The 23849-nt window shown below is 34.8% G+C and overlaps 1 protein-coding gene across 5 annotated transcripts in view; it reads right to left on the bottom strand.

Moving 5' to 3' along the window:
- Ccser2 (coiled-coil serine rich protein 2) overlaps positions 1-23849 on the bottom strand; it is a 149567-nt gene that overhangs the window by 113357 nt on the left and 12361 nt on the right. For 3 of the 5 annotated variants that reach the window (XM_027939967.2, XM_027939968.2, XM_071611123.1), the window contains exons 2-3: positions 5948-7397; positions 4268-4464 (exon numbers count right to left, since the gene is read on the bottom strand). In XM_027939967.2, the coding sequence (XP_027795768.2) occupies positions 4268-4464; positions 5948-7358 (1608 nt within the window). In that variant the 5' untranslated portion in view covers positions 7359-7397. Of the gene's footprint in view, positions 1-4267; positions 4465-5947; positions 7398-9315; positions 9402-11063; positions 11131-23849 lie in introns of those variants that run through there. The other 2 variants (XM_071611122.1, XM_071611121.1) reach the window with 2 other exon arrangements.

Here is a 23849-nt window from a genome sequence, read left to right on the forward strand (position 1 = left end):
AGTTTAATATCTGAAAACAATGCAATCCACCACACTAACAGCTAAAATGATTTAATTATCTCTAATGGATGTAAAGAAGGCATTTGGTAAACATTAATACACTCATAATAAAAATTCAACAAACAAAAGAGAATTTCCAATCTGGGCACTGGCATATGCACCTATAGTCCCAATTACTCAGGAGGCTAAGGTGAGAGGATCACTTGAAACTGAGGGTTCAAGACCAACCTGGGCAACATAGCAAGAACCTATCTCAAAAAAAGAAAGAAAGAAAGAAAGAAACTTTCACAACCTGATAATATTTTCTTTCCTTGTGCCCCCCCCCCCACAGCTTTAATAGTAAACTATCAAAATGTTCCCCCTGAAATTGGGAGGTCAGAGACAATATTGCAAATGCTATGATTGTACAGTATATATATAGAAATTCTTAAACTATCCATGGGCAAATTATTAGATACCATAAGAGAATAGATTTACCAGAATTCTTAAAAAAAAAATAGGTCAACAGGCAAACATAAAGCATATCTGTAATATTTACAACAATAAAAACTTTGAAAATAAAATTTTAAAAGTAGTGTCATTCATAGTAGCAAAGACTTAAAATTAAATCATATATATATATATATATATATATATATATAACATTTACAGAAAAGTACAAAATATTAGCAAGAAATTTTTCTAAATTCCAAATAAATGGTGGAATATACTATAAGAACTGGAAAACCATCATAAATTTATCAAGTCTCTCCAAAATGACCTATAAATTTAATGTATTCAAAATCCTTCCAGGTCTTCTACAGAAATTGACAAGTTTGTTCCAATATTTAAATGGAAATATGCAAGGCTAACAAGACATAGGGAAATAGTAGAAAACAAAAAAGATGAAAGATTTATACTACCAGATATCAAAACATTTAAAGCTACAATAATTAAAAGAAGGTGGTACAGACACAAGGCTAGACAAAGAGATAGATGAACTAAAAGAGTCAAGAAATATTTATGTACATAGTCACTAATTTTATGACAAAGATGAGCCTGTAGTAGAATAGGGAAAAGAGCTTTTTAAAAAATAAAACTGCTGGGTATGATAGCACACCACCTATAATGCCAGTGACTCAGGAGTCTGAGGCAGGAAGACTTCAAGTTTATGGCCAGCCCTGGCAAATTAACAAGACCCTTTCTTAAAATAAAAAACAAAAAAGTTCTGGGATATAGTTCAGTGATAAAGTACCCCTGAGTTCAATCCCCAGTACCAAAAAAATAAATTAATTCATCTTGACCTCACACAAAAATAATTTCCAGATTATAGACCTAAGTGTCAAAAGTTAAATATAAATCAATAAGCAAAGTCTTTGTTAGTACATACCTTCATAACTTTAGGGTAGACAAAGATTTCACAACAGTTCAAAACCATGGCAATAATTAAGAAAAGAAATATATATTGGACAATATTAAAATTGGTGAGTTTTATTATCAAAAGACACTATTAGATCTGAAAGTCAATCTACAGAGTAGAAAATATATGCAAAACATATTTTACATACATATATTATGTACTTACATATACATAAGATTTATATCCAAAATATATATAATTTTTTTTACAATCTAATAAGAAAAAATATAACCCAATACAAGGCACTTCACAAGAGGATAGCCTAAGGACCAATAAATATATGTGAAAGTGTTCAGTGGGTACTTACCATTAAATATAAAAGACAAAATCTCAATGCACTACTCTACTATATCCCCACGAGAATATTAAACATACAAAAAGATGCAGACAAGAAAGTAGAATTTCCAGAATATTCATTTACTGCTGTAGGAGTTGTAAACAGGTACTATCACTTTGTAAAGTTTACAACACCTATGTAAGTGTACATAATATATAAGTATACCCTATAGCCAAAAGATTCCTCTCCTACATATTTTACCAACACAAATAAATAAATGTTCATAAAAAATACAATAAAATATGCACAATAGTGCAATTCACTAATAGCCAAAAACTGGAAGCAGCCTAACTAAATGCCTTCAACAACAGTATAAAATAAGCTGTACTATACATTAACTCATTAACTTATCTTGACCTGGCCTGGAAATAAACATTATTGTACAGGCTGAGAAAAGTGAGAACATGTTAGTTAGAGGTATTAATTTGAACTACTTTAAAAAAAATGAAAAAATACTCTTTAAGTAAAAAATATTAAGATGGTAGAATCTAGTCCCAAAACATCAATAAATGCAAACACAAATGACTAAGCTTACTAATTAAAAGGACAAACTGAATTTTTTAAAATAATACATTATTATTATTGCCAGGCACATTGACACATGTCTATAATCCCTACTACTCAAGAGGCTAAGGCAAGAAAATTGCAAGTTTGAGGTTGGCCTGAACAACTTAACAAGATCCTGTCTCAAAAATAAGAGGGGGACTTGAGGATGTAGCTCAGTTATTAAAGCACCCCCAGGTTCAATTCCAAGTACTACTACTACTACTAATAATAATAATAATAATAATAATAAAGTATTTTCCATGTATCAAAAAGGCTGATTCTAAAAGGAAGGAAAATACATAAGTAAAAGCGGTAAAGTATACTAATATCTAAGAGGGAAAAAAGATCTTATGATAAAGTGCATTAACAAGGAAAGAGAAGATATAAGACTAAATAACTGAAAGAATAATTCACCAAAAAAAAATTCTAAATAGGTACACATCTAACAAAATAAACAGGATACTCAAAGCAAAAACCTGAGAGAACTTCTGAGCAAAAATTATGAACAACACACTTCCCAACTTTTCTATTCATTCTCCATCCTTTCTCAGACTTGTCTTCTGCCTTAAATGAGAAGACACAGGTGACTTCTTGTTCCAAAACACAGAATGAACACTTTTGTTTGTTCCCATTCCATCACACACAAGCCTACTGATCAGTGAGAAAATCCATGCATCTAAAGAACTAATTCTCAAATTGAACTGTTTCAGAGAAGGCTACTTTATCATTTGTTACAGGAACAATGAGCTGGGTTGCTCTGAAAATACTAGGTAATAAGTAGCTTATTGCTGCCATCTTCTGGACACAATGTTCATCTCTACATCAATTATTCTTTTAAAAAATCCTATTATAAAAAGAACAAAAGGCCCTGGAGTGTAACCTTTATTTACAACCTTTCTCTAAAAAGATGAAGATACTCTTTCTAAATTAAATGCATATCCTCTCTGTTTGTGCAACCTAAAAAGTCTCTGGTAATAATGTCTTTTTTGTTCCACATCACAGGCTTATATGAGTATAGAAAATCATATTGTTTAAAATCCATTTGTAATATAATATAGCCACAAAGACTACCCACTTGATTTTCTGGAAAAATCATATTTTATATGCTGAATAATTACAGTTAATTATTTTAAACACTCCAGGTACACTTTATTCATATGGCATATTTTCCATATTACTTACAATGTTTCTGAAAAAAAAAAAAATATATATATATATAATTACATGGTATGTCTTCTAATACTCACCCATACCTAGTTCTCTTGTCTTCCAGACATATAGGAAAACTACACTTCCTATCTTCTCAGTAGTTTTGTGGGGCCATATAATCAGTTCTGGTCAATAGATTGTGAGTGAAAATGCCAAGTACCACTTGCAGGACAAAGCAAATAAAAATGAGTTAAGACTTTCTAGCACTCCTTCCCTCTGCCACAAGAAAGAGCCTCAAAAGATGGGCCCCAAGTTCAAAACAGCTGAAATCACTAAAGACAGCTGCTTAGCGAGCTGCTCAGAACTACAATACATTTTCTAAGAATAAAAACTAAAACTTTTATTGTATTAAGCCACTCAGAGGTGGTACTTGAATAGTACCTCAGAACAGCCTAACCCAGGGTTTTTCAACAGCAGCATTACTGCTGTCTTAGGCTGGATAATTCTTTCCTGCACACTGTAGGATGTGAAGCAACATTTCTGGCCTCCACTCACCAAATGGGACAAACTATTGCCTTCTTCTACCTCCATGAGAACCTATGGTCTAGATTAGCTTGACCAATATAGTATGTACATATTTATGTATGATGAATATGTTCATATATAAGTACATTTAAGTCAAATGTCATATACTCTTCATACTTTAACTGATGACTTCCCATGTCTCACAAACTAGAAAAAGGAATTTGTAAACTAAAAATAAAAAAGTCAGTGTCATAAGTCTCACTACAGTAAGTAAATAAAGATTCTAAAAGGGCATATAAATCCATACATACAATGCTATTCATTTCAGAAGAATCGTAGCTGCCAACTGGATGGACATTTCCAATGGGTTCCAAGCCCTCTTCATCCCACATGTATGTTCCATCAGAGCTATCAGATGGAGAAAGTTCAAATGAAGAACCAGCTCTATAATCCGTATCTGGTGAAATCAAATTAGTTCCAGAAGGATGTTTTGTACATTCACTCCTGTCTTCAATTGATTTAAAAAGAGAGAGAAAAAGTTACTAATTCACAAAAATAAAATTATTCTCATGCTCTAAAAATATAAGTTCTAAGAATTTAATATATAATAGCAAAAAAGTAGGTAAAAACTATATTACTATCATTTTGCAATTGCTAAATTATAAATAAAAGAGACAGTCTTAAAAATAACCTACTGAAATATTTTCTAATAAACAAAAAAAATTAATTTAACCGCCTTTTACTTCTGCAACATTTCTTACATGTTCATATTCCTTTAATATTTCCTAAGATATTTACTTTTAACCACTGGCCAGGAAACTCCCTTCCTTTGTGTACATTACTTACCCTCAGAGCAGCTTCCTTATAAGGAAAAAAAAACTTGTTCTGGCAGTATCTTCTGTAAGACCCACAAGAGACCAAGAGTTTATGTGCATCTCTAGGCATGACTTAGTCCCTTGTTTAGCCCATATGCCTTTGTAATTCCCTCTGTTTGTTCTTTTTTCAGGACATATGAACACACAGAAATACTTTCCTCCAGTATTTAGTGCCAATATACCCAAATATAAGAGGCAATGCTTAATAGAGGCTATCCCACATTCTTCAATTAAAAAACAAAATAAAGCTCTTCTGGTATGACTATAAAGATTGCTAAATAAGAAAATTTCCTAGCATTTAAAAAAAACAGATTGTACATAACTTGTATTATTTCATTTGTCCTCATTTGGTACAGCTTTACTCTTAAAAAAAAAAAAGCAACGATCTGTTACCCTAAATAAAGAGTTTGTTTAATGGTATACTAATGCTTGGGGAAAGTGAGAAAAAAAAAATCCTTTGGAAAGCACTGCTTATGCTAAGTAAGAACATGCCTGTGTATGACAGGCAAAGAAGAACAAAGAGTGCTTTTACTGATTTTGTTTTAGATAGGGTAAAAAACAGGATAGGTAGCAAAAGTCACAAGGAAGATAAATGTTGCCCTACTCCAGTTGTATCTAGATCCATCACTGTATGAAATTGCTAGTAACTTGGCATATATCAGAAAATAATCCTCCATTCCTCCCATGTTCCACCCCCACATCACCATTATGAGTCAACATCCTCATATCAAAGAAAACATTCGGCCTTTGGTTTTTTGGGATTGGCTTGATTCACCTAGCATTATATTCTTCAACTTCAATGGAGGAACTTTAGATAGGGCAAAGGGGACAGAGGAAAAAGGAGGGGGCAAGGAGGTAGAAATGATGATGGAATGAGTTAGACATCATTACTCTAAGTACATGTATGAAGACCCAAATGGTGTGAAAATACTTTGTATACCATCAGTGACTTGAAAAATTGTGCTCTATATGTGTAATATGAAATGAATTGCATTCTGCCATCATTTATAACAAATTAGAATAAATAATTTAATAAAAAAAGAAAAGAATCCTAAATGTAAGATCAGTTATATTATCTTTAAAAAGCAAATAATTTAAGGATATTATAATATTTACCAGAGACACTTATATCGATCCATTCATCAGTTTTAATGAAAGTTTTTTCATTTTCCTTAGGAGAATCAAATATATCCTTTGATGGTACATTTTCATGCTTTTCTTTGAGAGAAATTTCCTCCGGAGTTATTCTAGTTCTATGAGAGTCTTCTATATCTATAAAATCATCACTAAAGTCTTCACTTAAATCATTCTTATCAGAAGATGACAAAGACGACAAGGAAATATCATCCACATCATCACTCAGGTACCTAATTTTAGCATCATGCTTCATGGTCTGGTTGTTTTCTGTTCTATAACTTTCATTTTCAATTAGCTCTTGGTCCTTATTAGTAACACTGTCCTTAGCCAAAACTGAAGCCTCTTCCTCTACACAAGTGTTAGCAGGTGCATTTTTATTATTATCAACTGCGATAGTCCCAGAAAATGGAGGTCGACTAGATTTCAGTAGAGTGGGATGAACCATCCTATAACCCAAAGCGGAAGTTACACCTGAACCATTTGGTAAAGCCAACTTCTTTCCACCAGCAGCATAAGGCCTATTAAATCCATAGCCCAAGTGTTCATTCCCATTGAGTACTTCTGATTGTCGGGAATTTCTTGTCAGCATATTTGATCGTAGTGGCATTCTGATAGGTAACTGTTGGTTCTGATAAGGCTTTGTAAGATCAACAGCTCTGTTGAAGGAATGTGACCTTGTTATAGATGAAGGTGGAAGGAATGGATTCTGAATGGAATGTGAAAAACTCTGAGACCTTACCATTTTTTCACAAGTAATAGATTTAATATTGTCTGGGGACTGTGCTAAGCTTTCTCCAGAACTGCTTCTGGTGGCAAAGGAATTTGCTCTAGGCCTTTGCATGCTACCAGTTGATCGGTTTCCATAAAATCCATTTAATTGCGATTTTGGAGCACTGACTGCAGAATATGAAGTCCTTCCTAATAATGTACCTTTGGTGAATTTACCCAAATTAGATGGTCCAGAAAAAGACTTTTGATTTAACTCTTCTGTGGATGACACGAACATAGTGGATGGCTTTGCCAACTTTGATGTGAATAAAGATACACTTTTCAAACCTCCCTTTATCCCATTTTTTTCAAACATTCCTTGAGTGGAAGCATGTTTTTCAGGATCAATTAATTTATCAAGTGAACTCTGAGAACTGCTAGGCTCTTCAGTATTTTGTGCAGTAAGTTGGTACTTATTTGTTTTTCTCCAATTAAATGAATGGGACAATGAACAATCAGAGCCATTATTTTTTATGTAACTTTTGACATTACTACTCTTGGAAGTTCCTAATAAATTAACAGCTGTCCCGTTTGGCATTGGCTGTGTATTTCTTACAGATTTTGTTCCATACTTTGGCAATTTGGAACCCAAAAATGTCTTGATTTGTGTTTTTTCTTCCATGAGCTATAAGGTACATTTGTCCTTAAAGTTTGACAGAATCTGAAAAAAAGACAAAGAAGAGAGATTAAACATGTTTAAATAAGGATAATTACATGAACACATGAATGAATATACTTAAATAATTACATGCAGAAAAACTCAAAAGCTATTCATCAATCCTACAGAACGCTTAGCAAACATTAAATATACTAATTAAATCAATAACTTTATGCTGAAACTATTTCATTTTTATAATTACTTTTATTACCTTAAGCTATAGATAACAACAGAAAAGTCCATAAGAAATAAAATTAGATCTCCAAGCGAGTGTATATGAAAAAAATACTTCTCTAGTGCATCTTTCAAATTACAAACAAAATAATTTTTTTTTCATTTTGCATTATATTCTCCTTTTTCTAAAATAAGAATATAGAGTTTTTTTTTAAAAAAAAGGTCACACATGACCTTATCAATTGGGATATTTTAATAATTAATGGCATTAATTATTTAAGTCATGGAAGGATAAAGATACAACATTCAAAAAAACAATTCTTCTGGGAGTAAGGACTGAGACAGCTGTTATTTTAAGCAACTATCTCAAAAGAATTTTCATCCAATAACAAACAGACACTACAGTCAATGACAGGATGAGAAGAATGAAGACTTTATTAAGTTGATCCATCTATTAATCTCAATCCCTCAGATTTATTTTAAAGATAATGCAAAACTATAAGACAAAAAGGTTCAATACACATACAAAAACATAAAATTAGAAACAACCAAAGTCCTTTCAATGAGCAACTGCTTCATACATCCTGAAACATTCTTATAAGATCATAAAGATAGAGAGCAAAGTATAAAATGTTTGTCCTAACTGTAAGGGAAATATAATATGGTCACTATCTTTTCACTATACTTATATAAAATTCTGTAAAAACAATAAAAAAATGCAAATAAAAGAAAAATACATGCCTTTGAATCATTTACTGATTTTTTAAAATGTACCTTATGACATTGCCTTTAATTTGTTAACTTTTAATTTAAAAAGCTCAATGCCAAGCCAACTCCGGCCTTAGAATTAGAGCTCCCAGAGTACAAAAGTTTTTATTAATTATGTCAAAAGTAAATATTTATAGACATCCTAGTAAACATGATAAAATGATAACAGAATGTCCTGCCCCCAATAATTAATAAAAGAATATATACACAAATGAGTGTGAATTTTAAGTCAAAATCTACCAGCTACAATCAAATAAGAAACTGTTTAAACTAAAAATCTATTAACTTTAAAAAGCAATGGGCAGAAAGATGACTCTATACTACACAAAATGTCTCCTAGCTTGATTATATTGTCTGGGACGCAGTAATGAGAAAGGTAAGTGAGCTAATAAGTTTTCTGTCTTATAAAAGGAATCCATAGCTAGGTAAGGAAGGAAAAGAAACACAAAATTTGAGCATTTACAGAATAGGAACCAGACTTGGCATTTTATCCTTATTATTAATCTTTATAACTTTATGTGATGATAAATTTCATTCCATCTTACATAGATGAACCAAAATTCAGAAATACTAACATACTTGTCCAAACTCACAAGTTTATAAACTGCCAAGGAGGATTTAGGTTCAAGTCTACCTGATTCCAGGGCCAATGCTGGTTGTCTTCATGACAAGGAATGAAATATTCTAAGAGGCTTACTAATAGCAAGGGATAAGAGTGAAAGAAGGGGGCTGGGGTTGTGGCTCAGTGGTAGAGTGCTTGCCTAGTATGTGTGAGGCACTGGGTTCAATTCTCAGCACCACATAAAAAAATAAATAAAGATATTTTAAAAAAAAGAATGAAGGAAGGAACTGGATAGCTAATGTTAGAGTAGATGTATAGATGTAGAAAGACTTTGAAGGACCCAGGTATTAATTAAAGAAGTTTTTCAGTGGAACAGTAAGAGCTGTCACTTTTTCAAACTCCTTTCATATCCATTACCTTATTATCTGAGGAACCACCTTCTCACTTTCTTTATTTAGTTTTTCACATAGCTTTTCAGAAGGTTATGAATTGCCTGTATTTTAGGGATTTAAATAGGCATAAATTCACCACTGAATCCAAGAGCAATTAACTGAACAAAAATGCTGGTGACTACACAGGCATAAGTAGTCACTTCTGAAACTTACTTTCATATTCAGGTAACTACATTAAAATTTTAAATGATTTGTTATTTGTTTACCTTGTGTTACCCAGTCAATTCCCCATGTCTCTTTTCCCCCTATTTTTTCTAGCTGTCATCTATGGATAAACTAATACAAAGGCTTGATTATGTCAATTAAATAAGTAAGAAGGATACTTCTGGCCACAGTAAACTGCAACTTCATTCCGGAGTTTTCATAGTTTTAAAAAGGACACACTAAGTTCACAACAAAGACCCATTATTTTATCCATTTGACCTTTCTCTCCTCTTGTTACAACTTCATTTTTACTAAGATAAAGATCAAAGAACTTGTGAAAGTTAGACTCAAAAGGACACTATGAACATTAAATAATGCTATTAAGTGCAAATTCAAAGCATGTTACTTTCTGATTTTTAATTTAAAGAACAGGGAGAGTACCAGCAGATAAAGAACCAGAAGCCATGTTAGGGTTTAGATGTGGTGTCCCCCAAAAGCTCATAGGTGAGACAATGAAAAAATGACTGGGTTATGAGAGCCTTGAGCCAATCAGTGATTTAATCCCCTGATTGGGATTAACTGAGTGGTAATTGAGGTGATAGGGTGTGGGCTAAAGGAGGTGGGAACTAGGTGGGAACTGGCTTTGGGGTATATACTTGTATCTGGCAAGTAAAGTCTCTCTGTTTCCTGATCACCATGATATGAGCTGCTTCCCTGTCACACTCTCCAGCCATGATGAACTGACTCACCTTGAGCCCTGAGGAATGGAGCCCTCTGTCAACCTCTGAAACTTCGAGCTCTCCAATAAACTTTTCCTCTATAATTGTGCTGATTGGGTCTTTAAGTCACAGCAGCGAGAAAGCTGACTAAACCAAGCTATCCTAAGCAAAACCGTAAAGATTTTTCCTTCCAAATATTACCATTTAGTTTAGGAACACAAGCTCAAATAACTGTGGGGCATCAAAACGTCATTAAAATGCAGAGAGCTAGGAAAAGATGCTGATACCAAACTGCATGAATAATGAGCAAACCTAACGCCTGAGTAGTTGCACTGCCTTTTCAAACAGCAAACAGACATTTTACAAACTCTGAGTGCTTGTAAAACATTCAACAATGTAACATTTCAGTTTATATGGTGCCTGATATAGCAAAGTTCCCTAAATTAAATGGGCAATCAGAATGACATTGGGAGCCAAGTGTGAGAGAGAAGAAAAACATGAGGAATATTAACATGGATGGATTATTGGTAGGCTGTGAACTCACTAATTAAACATAGTGAATATGACTTACCAGTATACATTACCCAGCATCAAACTTGCTCTCTATATTAGACAATAAAATACCTAAACATCAAACATTTTATAAAGATGTGCATGCTTTGAAATTATACTTTCAGAGAATCTCAGCCTCTGGATAGGAGTCCCTGTGTTTCTCTTCTGCTAGTAAAAAAACATAACTTCTTTTTCCTTTTCCTCAAAACCGTGTCCTTGTACTGGACGGACATAGGGACAAGAACTGGACTTTCGGTAACAAATTTGGCACCATGGGGCAGCTCCTGCTCCACCTTACTTTATTAGGCGTGACTCTCCAAGTAACCCCACTTCCACGCTGAGGATGCAAGGTGGCTGGAGAACTTGTTGACAGCCAGTTGCTGGAGAGTTAGGAGATGAATTGAGTTTGCCTTGGGTCAAACCAGAGGAGCTATTCCTTTGAGTAAAGAGAGGGACTGAGGGATCATCCCAGCAGCTGCCAAAGCTCCTTTTGCTTCCTGGAACTCCCAGAAAAGCTGCCTGGGCTGTAGAAAAATGGACAAAGAGCAGGAGGGGCGGGGGGGGGGGGGGGGGGGTTGCTGCTGGCCACAAAGGATGTGGCAGTAGATTCTAGCACTGTTAGTTTATTACCTGAGGATAGGAATCATTTCCCCTTTTAAGATCTGACACACCACTTAGCCAGAGAAGATCCATCACTGGGGCAAAGCAATTCTTGCCATAACAGTATCCCATCAAACTAAATGCATAGGGAAATTAACAGAATAAACTATTGCACCCAGAAAAGAAAAAAACAGAAAGGCCAACCCCTGTTTTGCTGGCAGCCTTTGCAAAGGGATCTTCAAGGAAAAAGCCTGCATATCAATACATCTAATGTAAGAAAAAGGCCCAAAGGAGCCTCTGGGCACAACTGACAGTGGGGAACTCACAGTTACTGGCATTGTGATAATGATAAGGGAGACAGGTCAGGCTCAAAAATATCCTGTGCTCCAACCCCTTGCATGCAACCTAGAATTGGTTGATCCTGGACTGTCCAACCCTCTCCTGGGATGAAATTTGTGTAAATTAATTCACAGATAACATTAATAAGCATTATTTCAGAATATGAATTTAAGAAAGGGTCCAAGGCTAGAAAAAATAAACGAAAGTTATAGTTATGGAAATATATTTCAGTATGGAAAATCAGAAGATAAAAGAAATGTTTCTGGATGAGAACATATTTTGTCTGGTAAAGTAATATTTTTGTAAAATCCAAGATGAAAGAGGGGACAAAACTACAGATGTAGTAAAAAAGTTGTGATGTCTAAGTAAGTTGCAGAAGGTTTGCGTAAGGTAAATCTCAAAAAGTTTTGTTCTGTGAGTAAATTGGCTATAATTACCACAGTAAAAGTTATTTGAACTTTAATGTACTGATATGAAGAAAAGTCTGAAATGTTTATCTGTTTTTATCTATCAATATAATTTTCTTTTATCTGTTAGGCTTTCATACTTGGGGAAACTAAGTCTAAAAGGAATTAGGATTTGTACCTGTTTTAAAGTCTTTTAAATGATTACTTTGTAACTGGTTAAAAATAAACAACTATTATTTGAGGTTATAACAATATAGGTGACACCCTAAATATATGCAACTAGATATATGTGTACATCTGAGAACTATATCTATCTGAGCCTTGTCTAAGTGTGATATAAAAGTTTATAAAATGAAAGTTTATCTAAGTTTACTGACAAGGTAACCAATAAGTGCAATTCTTTTATTCATTATATCTGACATAGAAGGGCCACAGTGTCATTGAAGACCTGACTTACATCTGTTTGCTTTGACTAAGTCAATTTCTGGTCATTATTAATACTGTTTCCTAAATGTATAAGAGATTTAAGGCTATCTTTTGATTTTTGCTATTACTGCTAACCCATGCGGACCTATGATTATTTTTACCCTACACCATAGATTCTAAATTGTACTTCAAAAGTTAAGCCTAGGGCCAGGCACAGTGGCACACGCCTATAATCCCTGTGGTTGGGGAGGCTGAGACAGGAGGATTGAGTGTTCAAAGCCAGATTCAGCAATAGTGAGGCACTGAGCAATTCAGTGAGGCCCTGTCTATGAATAAAATACAAAATAGAGCTGGGGGGATGTGACTTAATGGCTGAGTGCTCCTGAGTTCGATTCCCAGTTCCAAATAAATAAATATATGTATGTATGTATGTATGTACGTATGTTAAGCTTAGTTGAATGTAAAGCTTAAGGACAGCATTTTATCAAGGTGGTATTCTCCAAACTAAAATTGTCTGTAGCAATAGTTTCCTTCAGATTTATACAGAAATGACAAATTTTGTAGGTACTTATTCATGTCATTTGATGTTTTATAGCTGGATAAAAGTAACCTGCTGTTGCTGGGCATGGTGGTGCTCGCCTGTAAACCCAGCGACTCAGGAGGCTGAGGCAGGAGAATCATGAGTTCAAAGCCAGCCTCAGCAATGGTGAGGTGCTGAGCAACTCAGTGAGACCCTATCTCTAAATAAAATACAAAATAAGGCTGGGGATGTGGCTTAGTGGTTGAATGCCCCTAAGTTCAATCCAAGTACCAAAAGCAAAGATAACCTATTGTCAATAAGTTATATAAATAATGTTGTGTTCCTCTTTGCACTGGATTAGAAATTTAAATGTATTTTTGGAAGGTAATAAGGAAAGTCTGATTTGTTTAAAGGTGAAACTGTAAAACATGGAACCATTTTGTTACTTTTTCCACAAAAAGAAAGTTAAAAGCTCTCTTAGCCTTTGTTTGATTTGTGTTTCAGATGTAATGTTGTACTGTATTATTTTTCCAAGAGTCCTGCCTTACAATAAGGCTCTGCCTCTTGCCTTACTCTATGTTATAATGGCTACAAAATAGGCTCGACTTGAGTTCACTTAAAATTGTGTTTCAAAAGATAGATTTTTATTGTAAAGATTACTCTGTGATCTCAAAAGAAACAAAGCATAATACATAACTAAGTACAGGTTTAAGATTATAAAAATCATTTTTCTTTCTTGGGTCTAGCTATTACACAAACAGAATGTTTTTGCCCTGTTAATTTCATTTTGTATTTTCCTTATAAACTTTATAACCGTTACTGTTTTGCAGAGGTATTACTTCTAATAAAACAACCTGAATTAATTTAAGATAATAAGCCAAGACAGATAAGACATAATGCTGACTTCCAGTATTAATACTGACCCCAATTAAATGAAAGGTGTAAAATTACAGATATTGAAATTATAATCTGTTACTCCCAGTTTAAGACTGGTGAAACTGGTCTCCTGGATGTTTAAAACTAAAAAATTGGAGACGTAAGTCAAGGAAGTAAAGGGACAAGGAAAAAGCAGCCAACATTTTGGCTCTTGTCCTTTTACATCAGCTAGGACCTAGAAAACAATAAGATCCCTCTCTGGGTCCTGCAACTCCGTGAGTCACCAATCTGCCGATCAGAAAGCTCAAGAGGACCCTAGTGCTCATCAGAAAGCCAAACAGTGCACAACCAGTGCAAAGATAAAGGTCACTAGAGAGGGAAATGTCTCTGACAGCTTCCATAATAAGCCACATATGGTAAGCGATCCTGACCCACCCTGACAGATGGCACTACTAGTAGAGAAAAGCTAAGGGAGCCAAGAGGCTTCACACATGTTCCCAAGAGTGAACTCTGAGGAATCTCAGCTGACTCTTAATAGTAGCTAGGAACAAGGTCAGTTTTGACAAACTTGGTCTTAAACATCTGGCAGGAAAGCACAGCCTAAGCACAGTCCTACATGGATATTTAAAAGGAAAAACAATTGTTGTTTTTTTGTTTTTAATGCAACTTAGGATGTCTACTTGTGTAAGCCCTACCAAAAGTAAATAAAGCTAAAGGTTATAAAGGAAGAGTTCTTGTGTGGGAGTGCCTGATAATAATGATCACAAAGAACTCAAGTTTGTCCTGAGTTAATTTGAACCTGATCTCATAGACCTACAAATCTTCTTAACTGCCTATATTGATAAACTCTATCTGATTTCACTGATATGATTTTGAGGCTGAAATACTAATTGCTTTGTGCTAATTGTTTACAAAAAAAGTAATGCTTTGCTTTGTTTACTGTTGTCTTAGCATGATCCCTGCCCCAAGATATGTCTTGTCCTGTCATCTGCCACTTTGGACCTCTGGACCGCCCTGATGCTGAATACCCTTAACTGTCCACACCCCACCTGATAAGAAAATAGGACTTTGGGTTATTTCTCCCAACTTCACCCTCTTTTAGCAGGAAGCAGCTAAGAGATGTCATTGCCCATTTTTTCATAGAAATGGAATTTAGAAATTGACGGTGGAGAAATGTAACAATGGTCTACTTTATACTTGGAATATAGCCCTTGCTGCTCTGCCACTGCAACTTATTTTTTAAGTGGACAAGTTTCTTTCTCCTCTCCCGACTCCTCCTTAATCTCTCCCCAGTCCCTAACCTCAGAGGACACATGACTACCTTTCTTCCCCATCCTAGGCAGACTCATCTGTCCTTAACTACCCACCCACCTTAGGAAAAAAGAAATTCAGACTTTGGGGATGCCACCAGAAGAGCTCAGAAAAGACTCTCCCCCAAATTAAAAAGTGAATTATAACTCCTGGACAGAACATCTGAAATGTAGCCTTTAAATCAGTTCTTTACAAGCTCTCTACTCCCCTTTTTGAGCAAAATCACAGCCTCTGGGATAGGAATCCACTGTGGTTTCTTCTTTGCTAGCAAAGCAATAAAATCCAACCTCCCCATAAAACCTAGAAAAAAGAAAAAGAATTATAGTTTAATTTTTCTATTGTTTTGGCCCAGTAGAATACAACATGGTAATAAAGAAATAATATTTACAACATCATAGAGAAAATTAACAGGGTTTTTTGAACAAAAGAACACAGTACTTAAAGAGTACATATAGTTTGGTTCTATTAATATCAAAATAGGGCTTCCACTTTCACTTAACACATGGGGGTGGAAAGAAAGTTGCAATGAAGATCATTCCTACATAACAACCTGGAAAAGGCAGATAACCTTCAAAATCATAACCTTTTTGAGCCCATCAGAGTAAGACAACTAGGTAAACCAAATAGAGACAAGCACCTCCAAAGAAACACAGGACATTTGAATAGTTTTGATGTGGCCATGGCATACGCGAAAGAGGTAGCCACCATAAAAAGAAGCAATTAACTAAAATTTTAAAGATGTTTAAAATCCAAATGTGGATTAGCATATCAGAAGAGCAATGTCTTCTCCATGGACCTTAACCTAGTGTTTAAGAGAAAGGTACCCCTCTCCACGGTGCAGGCATACAGTACATGATCAGAGGCTACCCAGGGACAAACATATAGTTCTTTGTTTTCCTATATCCTCCTTTGAAGCAAAGGCCTTAAAACTGCTGAGAAAGAGACGGCAGATCACATAAGATTCACTGCATCTGCAGAAAACAGAATGGAATGTGAGAAATGTTCACTTGGTCCATTTATGTAAGGGCAAAGTAAAGATATATGAATCTCATTATGACAACAACGGTTAGAACAGAGCAGTGGTTCAACACTATATCAGAAGCCCTGGAGGACTTCCTCAAAACAAATTACTGGTTTTATCCCCAGTTTCTGAGTCAATGTCTAGGATAGGGCCTTAGAGAATGAATTTCTAACAAGTTCCCAGCAGCAAATGCTGCTGATCTGGATTCACATGTTAAGAACTCCTGGGCCAGGGATTAACTCCACTGGAGGAAATTAGCCAAAAGGGGTTGAATGAGGTGTTGGTAAGAATCCATAACTTGAGCAGGATGGCACAAAATTCACCAGGAGGTATATCACTGAAGAATTATGCACTGTACTGTAAGTTATACCTCAATATCTCTAAAAAAGGTTCTCTAAAAAATTAAAAATCTTCACGTTGTTTATAATAATCTTATCAATACTAAAAATAAATCTCATTATTCTGACAACTTAACCTACAAAGTGATAAAAATTAAGCATCAATCCTGCCTTTATTGTATTTCAAGGTAATCAAATAGTTGGTGATGGGGCTGGGAATGTGACTCAGTGGTAGAAGTTTGTCTAGTATGTTCAAGTACCTAGATTCAATCATCAGTACCATAAAAAATTTAAAAAAAGAAAAATGGTGATGAAAATTTTTCTTTATAGAATAATCACAACTGGTAAGTGCAGGAAAACAGACTCACAAAATAAAAAATATCATCATTTTGCACACCCTAGTGAATACATCCAAGTAGCAATCATCAATTACTGCCAAATCCATTAGATAAAAAGACTAAAGCTAAATCTTCCTCAACAAAAAAAAAATAAGAAAGGAATATTATAAAGTTTAAGAAATACATAAGCCTAGTGCAATAGCACACACCTGTAATCCCAGCTAGTCAGGAGGTGGAAGCGGGAAGATCCCAAGTTCAATGCATGCCTGAGCAATTTACTAAGACCCTGTCTCATAAAAATAAAAAGCAAAAAGAACTGGAGATGTAGCTTAGTATCAGAGTGCCCCTGGGCTCAATTCCAAGTATAGAAAGAAAGAAAGAGAGAGAGAGAGAGAAAGAAAGAATGAACCAAACAAACACAATGTGTGGACTTTATATATGGATCCTAATTTGAACAAATTGCCAATAATAAAGACTTTTTTTTGAGACAATTCAAAAAAATTGAATATGTAATAGGAACTGGACCATACCAAGGATTGGGGAGGAATGAAGAGTAATAAGTATAATTTTCCCACTTTTTAAAAATGAAGTCTGTTTTATTTTAGAACTACAAATACCAAAGCAATTAAATAGGAAATTACAGGGGCTAGGGTTGTAGCTCAGCAGTAAAGTGCTCGCCTAGCATATGCGAGACCCCGAGTTCGATCCTCTGCACCATATAAAAATAAATAAAATAAAGGTATTGTGTCCAACTACAACTAAAAAGTAAAATATTTTAAAAAATAAAAATTGTTAGAATTTTCCTTATGTACTCCATTAAATATCAAAAACTCCTTCAAAAATAAGGAGATTTGAGTGACAAAGCTGATAACTGTTAAAAGCTAAGTGACAGATACACTAGAGGTTAATCCGTACTGCTTTTTTCTATTCATTATGATTTTCAGAGTCCGTATATAATTTTCATTTTAAAAAGTAAGTTCCTACTAAGAATGCTTTCATCAGAAGAAGCAATACACTACTAACACATTCTACATTATCTTCTTCCTCTTAGCATTCATTTTCATCTCTCTCTCCCTCCCTCCCTGCTCCCTCCCTCTCCCCTTCTGTCTCTAACTTTGGAGGTGGTAAAGAAAAAGGGTTTAAGGGCTAAAGGAGTTGTGTGGTTGCTCAGGTTTGGAATCTCATACTCACCACCTTCCTGGTACTATGGCTTAAAACAAGTTATTTGGTCTCTCATTAAATCTGTTTTCTCATCTGTAACTGAGGACACATAAGAGTTCCCAGTCATTGCTTTTAAGAAGCACTGTTTAGACATGTACCAAGGGATATTTGGTGAAAACACTACCAACAAGTATATCAAGGTCAATGGGTATCCTTGACCCCTGAGAGACAGACCCCAATTGAAGAATAGAGAAAGCTCAAAGATGATACAAAGGCTGTGTCACTGATTATTTTGTAGTGTATCACAATAGAAAATTTTAAAAGTTAGTATTTAAGAACAACAAAACGTTCCCCTCAAAGTGGCCAGGTCACAATGCCATATACCTAGACAAGTCACCATGTGATGGATTTCCAGTTTTATGTCAGCTTCCCACAGGGCTTAACACCCGCAGTTTTTTTGTTTGTTTGTTTTTTGATTTTGGTACTGGGGTTTGAACCTAGGGGAGCTTTACCATTAAGCTACATCCCCAGTCCTTTTTATTTTTTAGAGACAGAATCTCACTAAGTTGCTAAGGGTCTTGCTAAATTGCTGAGGCTGGTCTTGAACTTATGATACTCCTAGCTCACAGGCATGCACTACTACACCCTATATAAGCTTTACAAGAACAACATTTAAAAGTTAAAATACTAAATTACAAAACTCATATTTTAATATTAATCTCAACTATTACTTCACAACAAATGTTTAAACATATAAGTCAACCAGGCAAGATTAGGGAACAAATTGTGCTTATAATCAAATACTAATATTTAGAATTCAATATACACATGGTGCCGAAACTATACTAGCATCAAATATACTCTTTTTCTGATGATTTGGAATGTACCTCAAAATCATTACAGTAACTGTCTCAGCATCACTAATGACTCAGTTATTTCACTGAAAAACTGATTAGATATTTATTTCCAGCTCAAAGAACAGCTTGTCTACAGTCCCCCATTCTTACAGAATTTCGAGAAAAGAAGGAAAATTCATTCTGTCCTGGGCCCTTCAGTGTTGCAGGTATCCCAGGAGCAGATAAATCAGGTTCCCCACCAATCCTACAATTATATAAAGTATTATTAGTCCATTTAAAAATGTAGTCTATTTTATATGGGGGGAGGGGGTTTCTACCTGTATTGAGAGTTAGATGTTTCCATAGCCTTGAATGAGTAAGAGTGGAAAAAGGTTACAGGGGTTCTTCTGAAGTACAAAATAAGCAAAGCAAATCAGGGTCCCAGAACCATAGGAGACCACAAATTCCAGGGTTCACAGGTCCACATACAGAAGCGACTCTATTCATTTTCGATTCATAAGCTTTTATATCATGAATAAAACAACCAAAATAAAAGTTTCAGCAACGCCTTCCACCAAAGGAGGATATTAGCAATTATTTACAAAAATACTTATGAACAGCCTTTCAGAAGTTAAATTATTTATAAGTAAATAAGTGTTTGTCCCTGAATAGAGTAGACGTAAGGGTAGCAGATGGAGATGGAAGAAGCAATCACATCACATGTGTATTTTAATTTAGACAAAGTAAGATTACTCTTCAAAGGGAAACATTAATGATGTAAGTGATTCTCCTCACCTTTCATTCAGTAAGATTAAATTACAAGGAGCTGGGGTTGTAGCTCAGTGGTAGAGCACTTACCTAGCACGTGTGAGGCACTGGGTTCGATCCTCAGCACCACATAAAAATAAATAGATAAAACAAAGGTTTTGTGTCCATCTACAGCTTAAATAAATAAATAAATAACAAAGCGAATATATGAGGGAAGATCTGAATCTTCTCTCAGTAACTCTGTATAGGCCTGTCATAGCATAAGTACACTATCAAAAGTAAGATAATATTATTTGAGCAACTATACAAACTGGCACTCAATGAAAGCTGAAAGAAAAACTGACCAAGTTAAACTTAGATTACTAGCTGAATTGTCAAGGATAGTTTTGACTATACATGGTTTTTAACCTCCATGCTAGGTGTAGAACCTAACCTCAGACAAAATATCCCATTTTGTAGTAATAATTTTTTTTAAGTATCAGTGACGGGACCCAGGGTCTTACACATACTAGGATATAGCTCTACCACAGAGCTATATCCTCACCCCCTTTTTGAATCTTATTTTGAGACACATCTCACTAAATTGCTCAGGCTGACCTTGAAGTTGCAATCCTCCTACCTCATCCTCCTGAATAACTGGAATTACAGCTGCTGTGCCCAGCTTCCCTATCTTGTGGTTATTTATATGTCCTACAAATCATTGGATACAGGGGAAACAAAACTCAAGAAGTGTGTCCTTGATGAAATCTAAAGGGCTAAATTCCAATTAATGAGAAAGGGAAGAAAACCTATGTTGAAAATAGAAGGAAAGAACCCATACCTAAAAACATGCATTAAACCACATTCTCTTCTCCAACAAAATTATTACTATATGCTCTCCATAACACCAATATAAAGTTACCCATAACACCATTTATTTGTTTACTAAGTATTTAGTAAACACTGGGCCAGTCACTGTATAAAATATAGACAAGAACCTTGTACTCACATTATTAATGGTCCTGCAGAGATCATACATTAAAACACACATGAAAATATAATTAATGTTATAAAAAGAAGGTATGAGGACATACAGTAAATACCAAGTCCAATGGGTGAAAAAGAGGCCAGGAAATTTTCAAGCGATATTCTAGCTAATCATCAGCCTAAGATTATTCCACTAATTACTTATAAAGGCTTACATCTGACTTGTTGAGGAGTTGTGGGACTCGTATACTATCTCTAGTACCTGGAATGCATAATCCTTCATTATTCTCACATTCTGCATAGCATCAAGCCACTTTAGCAGAAGTCAAGCCCACCACTCTAGGTTGTAGGCTCCTGTTTCATTTCAACATGCCAAGAAATACTCCACAGATCCCTCAAGAATTTTGTTCCCTCTACTGTACACTAATGTCCTTGAGAACAGTTTATGGGACTTTCTTCCAACTATTTCCTCACTCAAGCCCTAGGACATATCCTGGCACATACTGGTGTTTTATAAATGTACAGTAAAGTGAAGAATACCTCTTAATATCTTCTTGCTGAGAATTTTATTAATTTTTACTTTAAAGCTACTATATCCACATGTATGCACACACATACATACACACAAAAAAAAGCCTAACACAATTGGCAATATATTTCAAATAATATCTGAGATCCTACAGAACTGGCTTATAGATTCCTGTTTATCAGTTTCTGTTTACCTAAGTAAAACAAGCACTAATTCATGATACTGATTTTTTTCCCACCTCTCCAGAAATCACATTGGGTTATTAACCCTAATAAAGAAAACAATCTCTCTGTGAAAGCTCCCTTCTTGCTTAATAATTTATTCTAATCTTAATATCAATTTCCACTCATATCTACGGTACCAAATTTCCATTTTTCTGAGAAGAAACTTAAAACTTTTGGCATAAAACATTATTGAAAAAAAATACTAAATTACAAGAGAAATGGAGTATGACACAAATCTTAGGCTCAGTATTATTATGATCTCTAAATGCTACCTCCCTGTGTGATTTCATTAAAGTATTTTAGATACTGACTCATACAATTCTTAATAGCAACTAGGACACCCATACTTTAACATTTTTAATTAGTAAAACCCTTCAAACTAGTTAAAAGAAATTAATCCCAAGAGTACTGCCACTGAGAATCTTCTCAATTTATTAAATATCAAATCAACTAAAGTTAGGTGCAGAACAATAAAATGTAAGTTTGGTTTAGTTTTGCAATGACTATGGGAGAGACTAATCAAATTTACTAGTGTAAAATATTCAAGAATTTATTTGTGGAGCACAAAATTAGAAAACTTGTTTCTTCTGAAAAAGTAAAAGTTGTATATTACAGAGAAAACATTTAAGAATTACTCAAAGCAAATGTAGAGCTTGTTTCAATTAAAAAAAAAAAACCCTAAGAAGAATCAATTTCCTGAAGAAATCAACACTTCAGGGAAGCTAAGCGTTTAAGGAAAGGCAGGTTAGTGAAGGGACAGAAACCTAAAGAAAATGCTGAGTTTAACTTAATAAACCAAAAAATGTACCCACCACACAAAGCATGCAAAAATAGAATGGAAAAAAATGATATTACCAGAGTCCCCTAAAGAATTGGAAATAAACAATACATAAGTTGTGGTTTTCCTAAAAACACCACAATAAGAGGGAAAAAGCACTGATAAGTAATGAGTATTATTGTTTAAAATAACTCTTCAGGGCTGGGGTTGTGACTCAGCAGTAGGTAGGGCGCTGGGTTCGCACCACATAAAAATAAATAAATAAAATAAAGGTATTGGGTCCAACTACCACTAAAAAATAAAAATTTAAAATAAATTTAAAAAACTAAAATAACTCTTCATATGAACATAGCTAAATACAAGAAAATGGAATAGGGAAAGCAAACCAATCAACTACCACCAAAAAAAAAAAAAACTGTTAAAGTTTCTTATACATTAAGCCTTAAAAAATACTGTCACCACCTCAAGATGTTAGAGGTGACTAAAAAATCAACCGAGGAAAATAAAAAATAATGTTCTAAATAGATGACATAAAAACACTAGAAGTATAACTGGATGGTATAGGCAGATGTTTTTAAAAACAGCCTGAGGAAAAAACATTAGAGGTAGAGCTTCCCAATTGAAAGCCAGTCAGCCCTGATCATTAAAAGGAAGTTAAGGAACAAACACATATTTTATAAATAAATGAGTTGATAAACAATTAGACTATAAAATGGTGAACTTTATTGTACAGACTCCATCTTCTCATGTGAAACAATTCCATTTGTGTGTGACAATGGTCTCATTTGTCAGACCACATGAACTAGGTAGGTCATATTCCTTGGACCTTAGAGACAGAGTAAGACACTTGCCTGGAATGGTTTTTTAAAACCTTTAATAGGCTAGGGATGCAGCTCTGTGGTAGAGTGCTTGCCTAGTATGCATGAGGCCCTGAATCTGATCCCCAGCACTATAAAAAATTGAACTAAAATTAAATTTTTTTAAATATAAAACCTTAAACAGTACTCGTATGTTGCAGTCTGTTTATGGCTCCACAAAATTTGATTGTTGAAACCCCAATGCAATTATTATCAAAAGGTGAGATGTTTAGGAGGTGATTGGGTCATAAGGCAAAACCTTCATGAATGATAAGTGCCTTTACAAAAGAGGCCCAAGGGAACTGATTTTTCCCCATCTACCATGTGAGTACAGTTAAAGGTCTCTGAAGAAAAGAGCCCTCACCAGAGAGCAAACCTGCTGGTGGTGCCCTCATCTTAAAATTACAGCCCCCAGAACTGCAAACAGTAAGAGAGAGAGAGAGAAAGACAGAAAGAGAGAGAGAGAGAGAGAGAGACTGTGTGTGTGTGTGTGTGTGTGTGTGTGTGTGTGTGTGTCTGTTTGCAGTGCTGGTATCAAATCCAGAGCCTCACTCAAGCCAGGCAAGTGCTCTACCACTGAACATTCACTGGAGAAAAGATAGCCTATTCAACAAATGGTCTGGCAAAACTGGAAATCCATATGTAGCAAGATGAAATTAAACCTCTATCTCTCACCCTGCACAAAAGCCAACTCAAAGAGGATCAAAGTCTTAGGCACTAGAACAGAGACCCTGCGCCTAACCGAAGAAAAAAATAGGCCCAAATCTTCACCATGTCAGCCTAGGATCT

Source organism: Marmota flaviventris, chromosome 4 (assembly GCF_047511675.1).
Source record: "Marmota flaviventris isolate mMarFla1 chromosome 4, mMarFla1.hap1, whole genome shotgun sequence".
Lineage (NCBI taxonomy): Eukaryota > Metazoa > Chordata > Mammalia > Rodentia > Sciuridae > Marmota > Marmota flaviventris.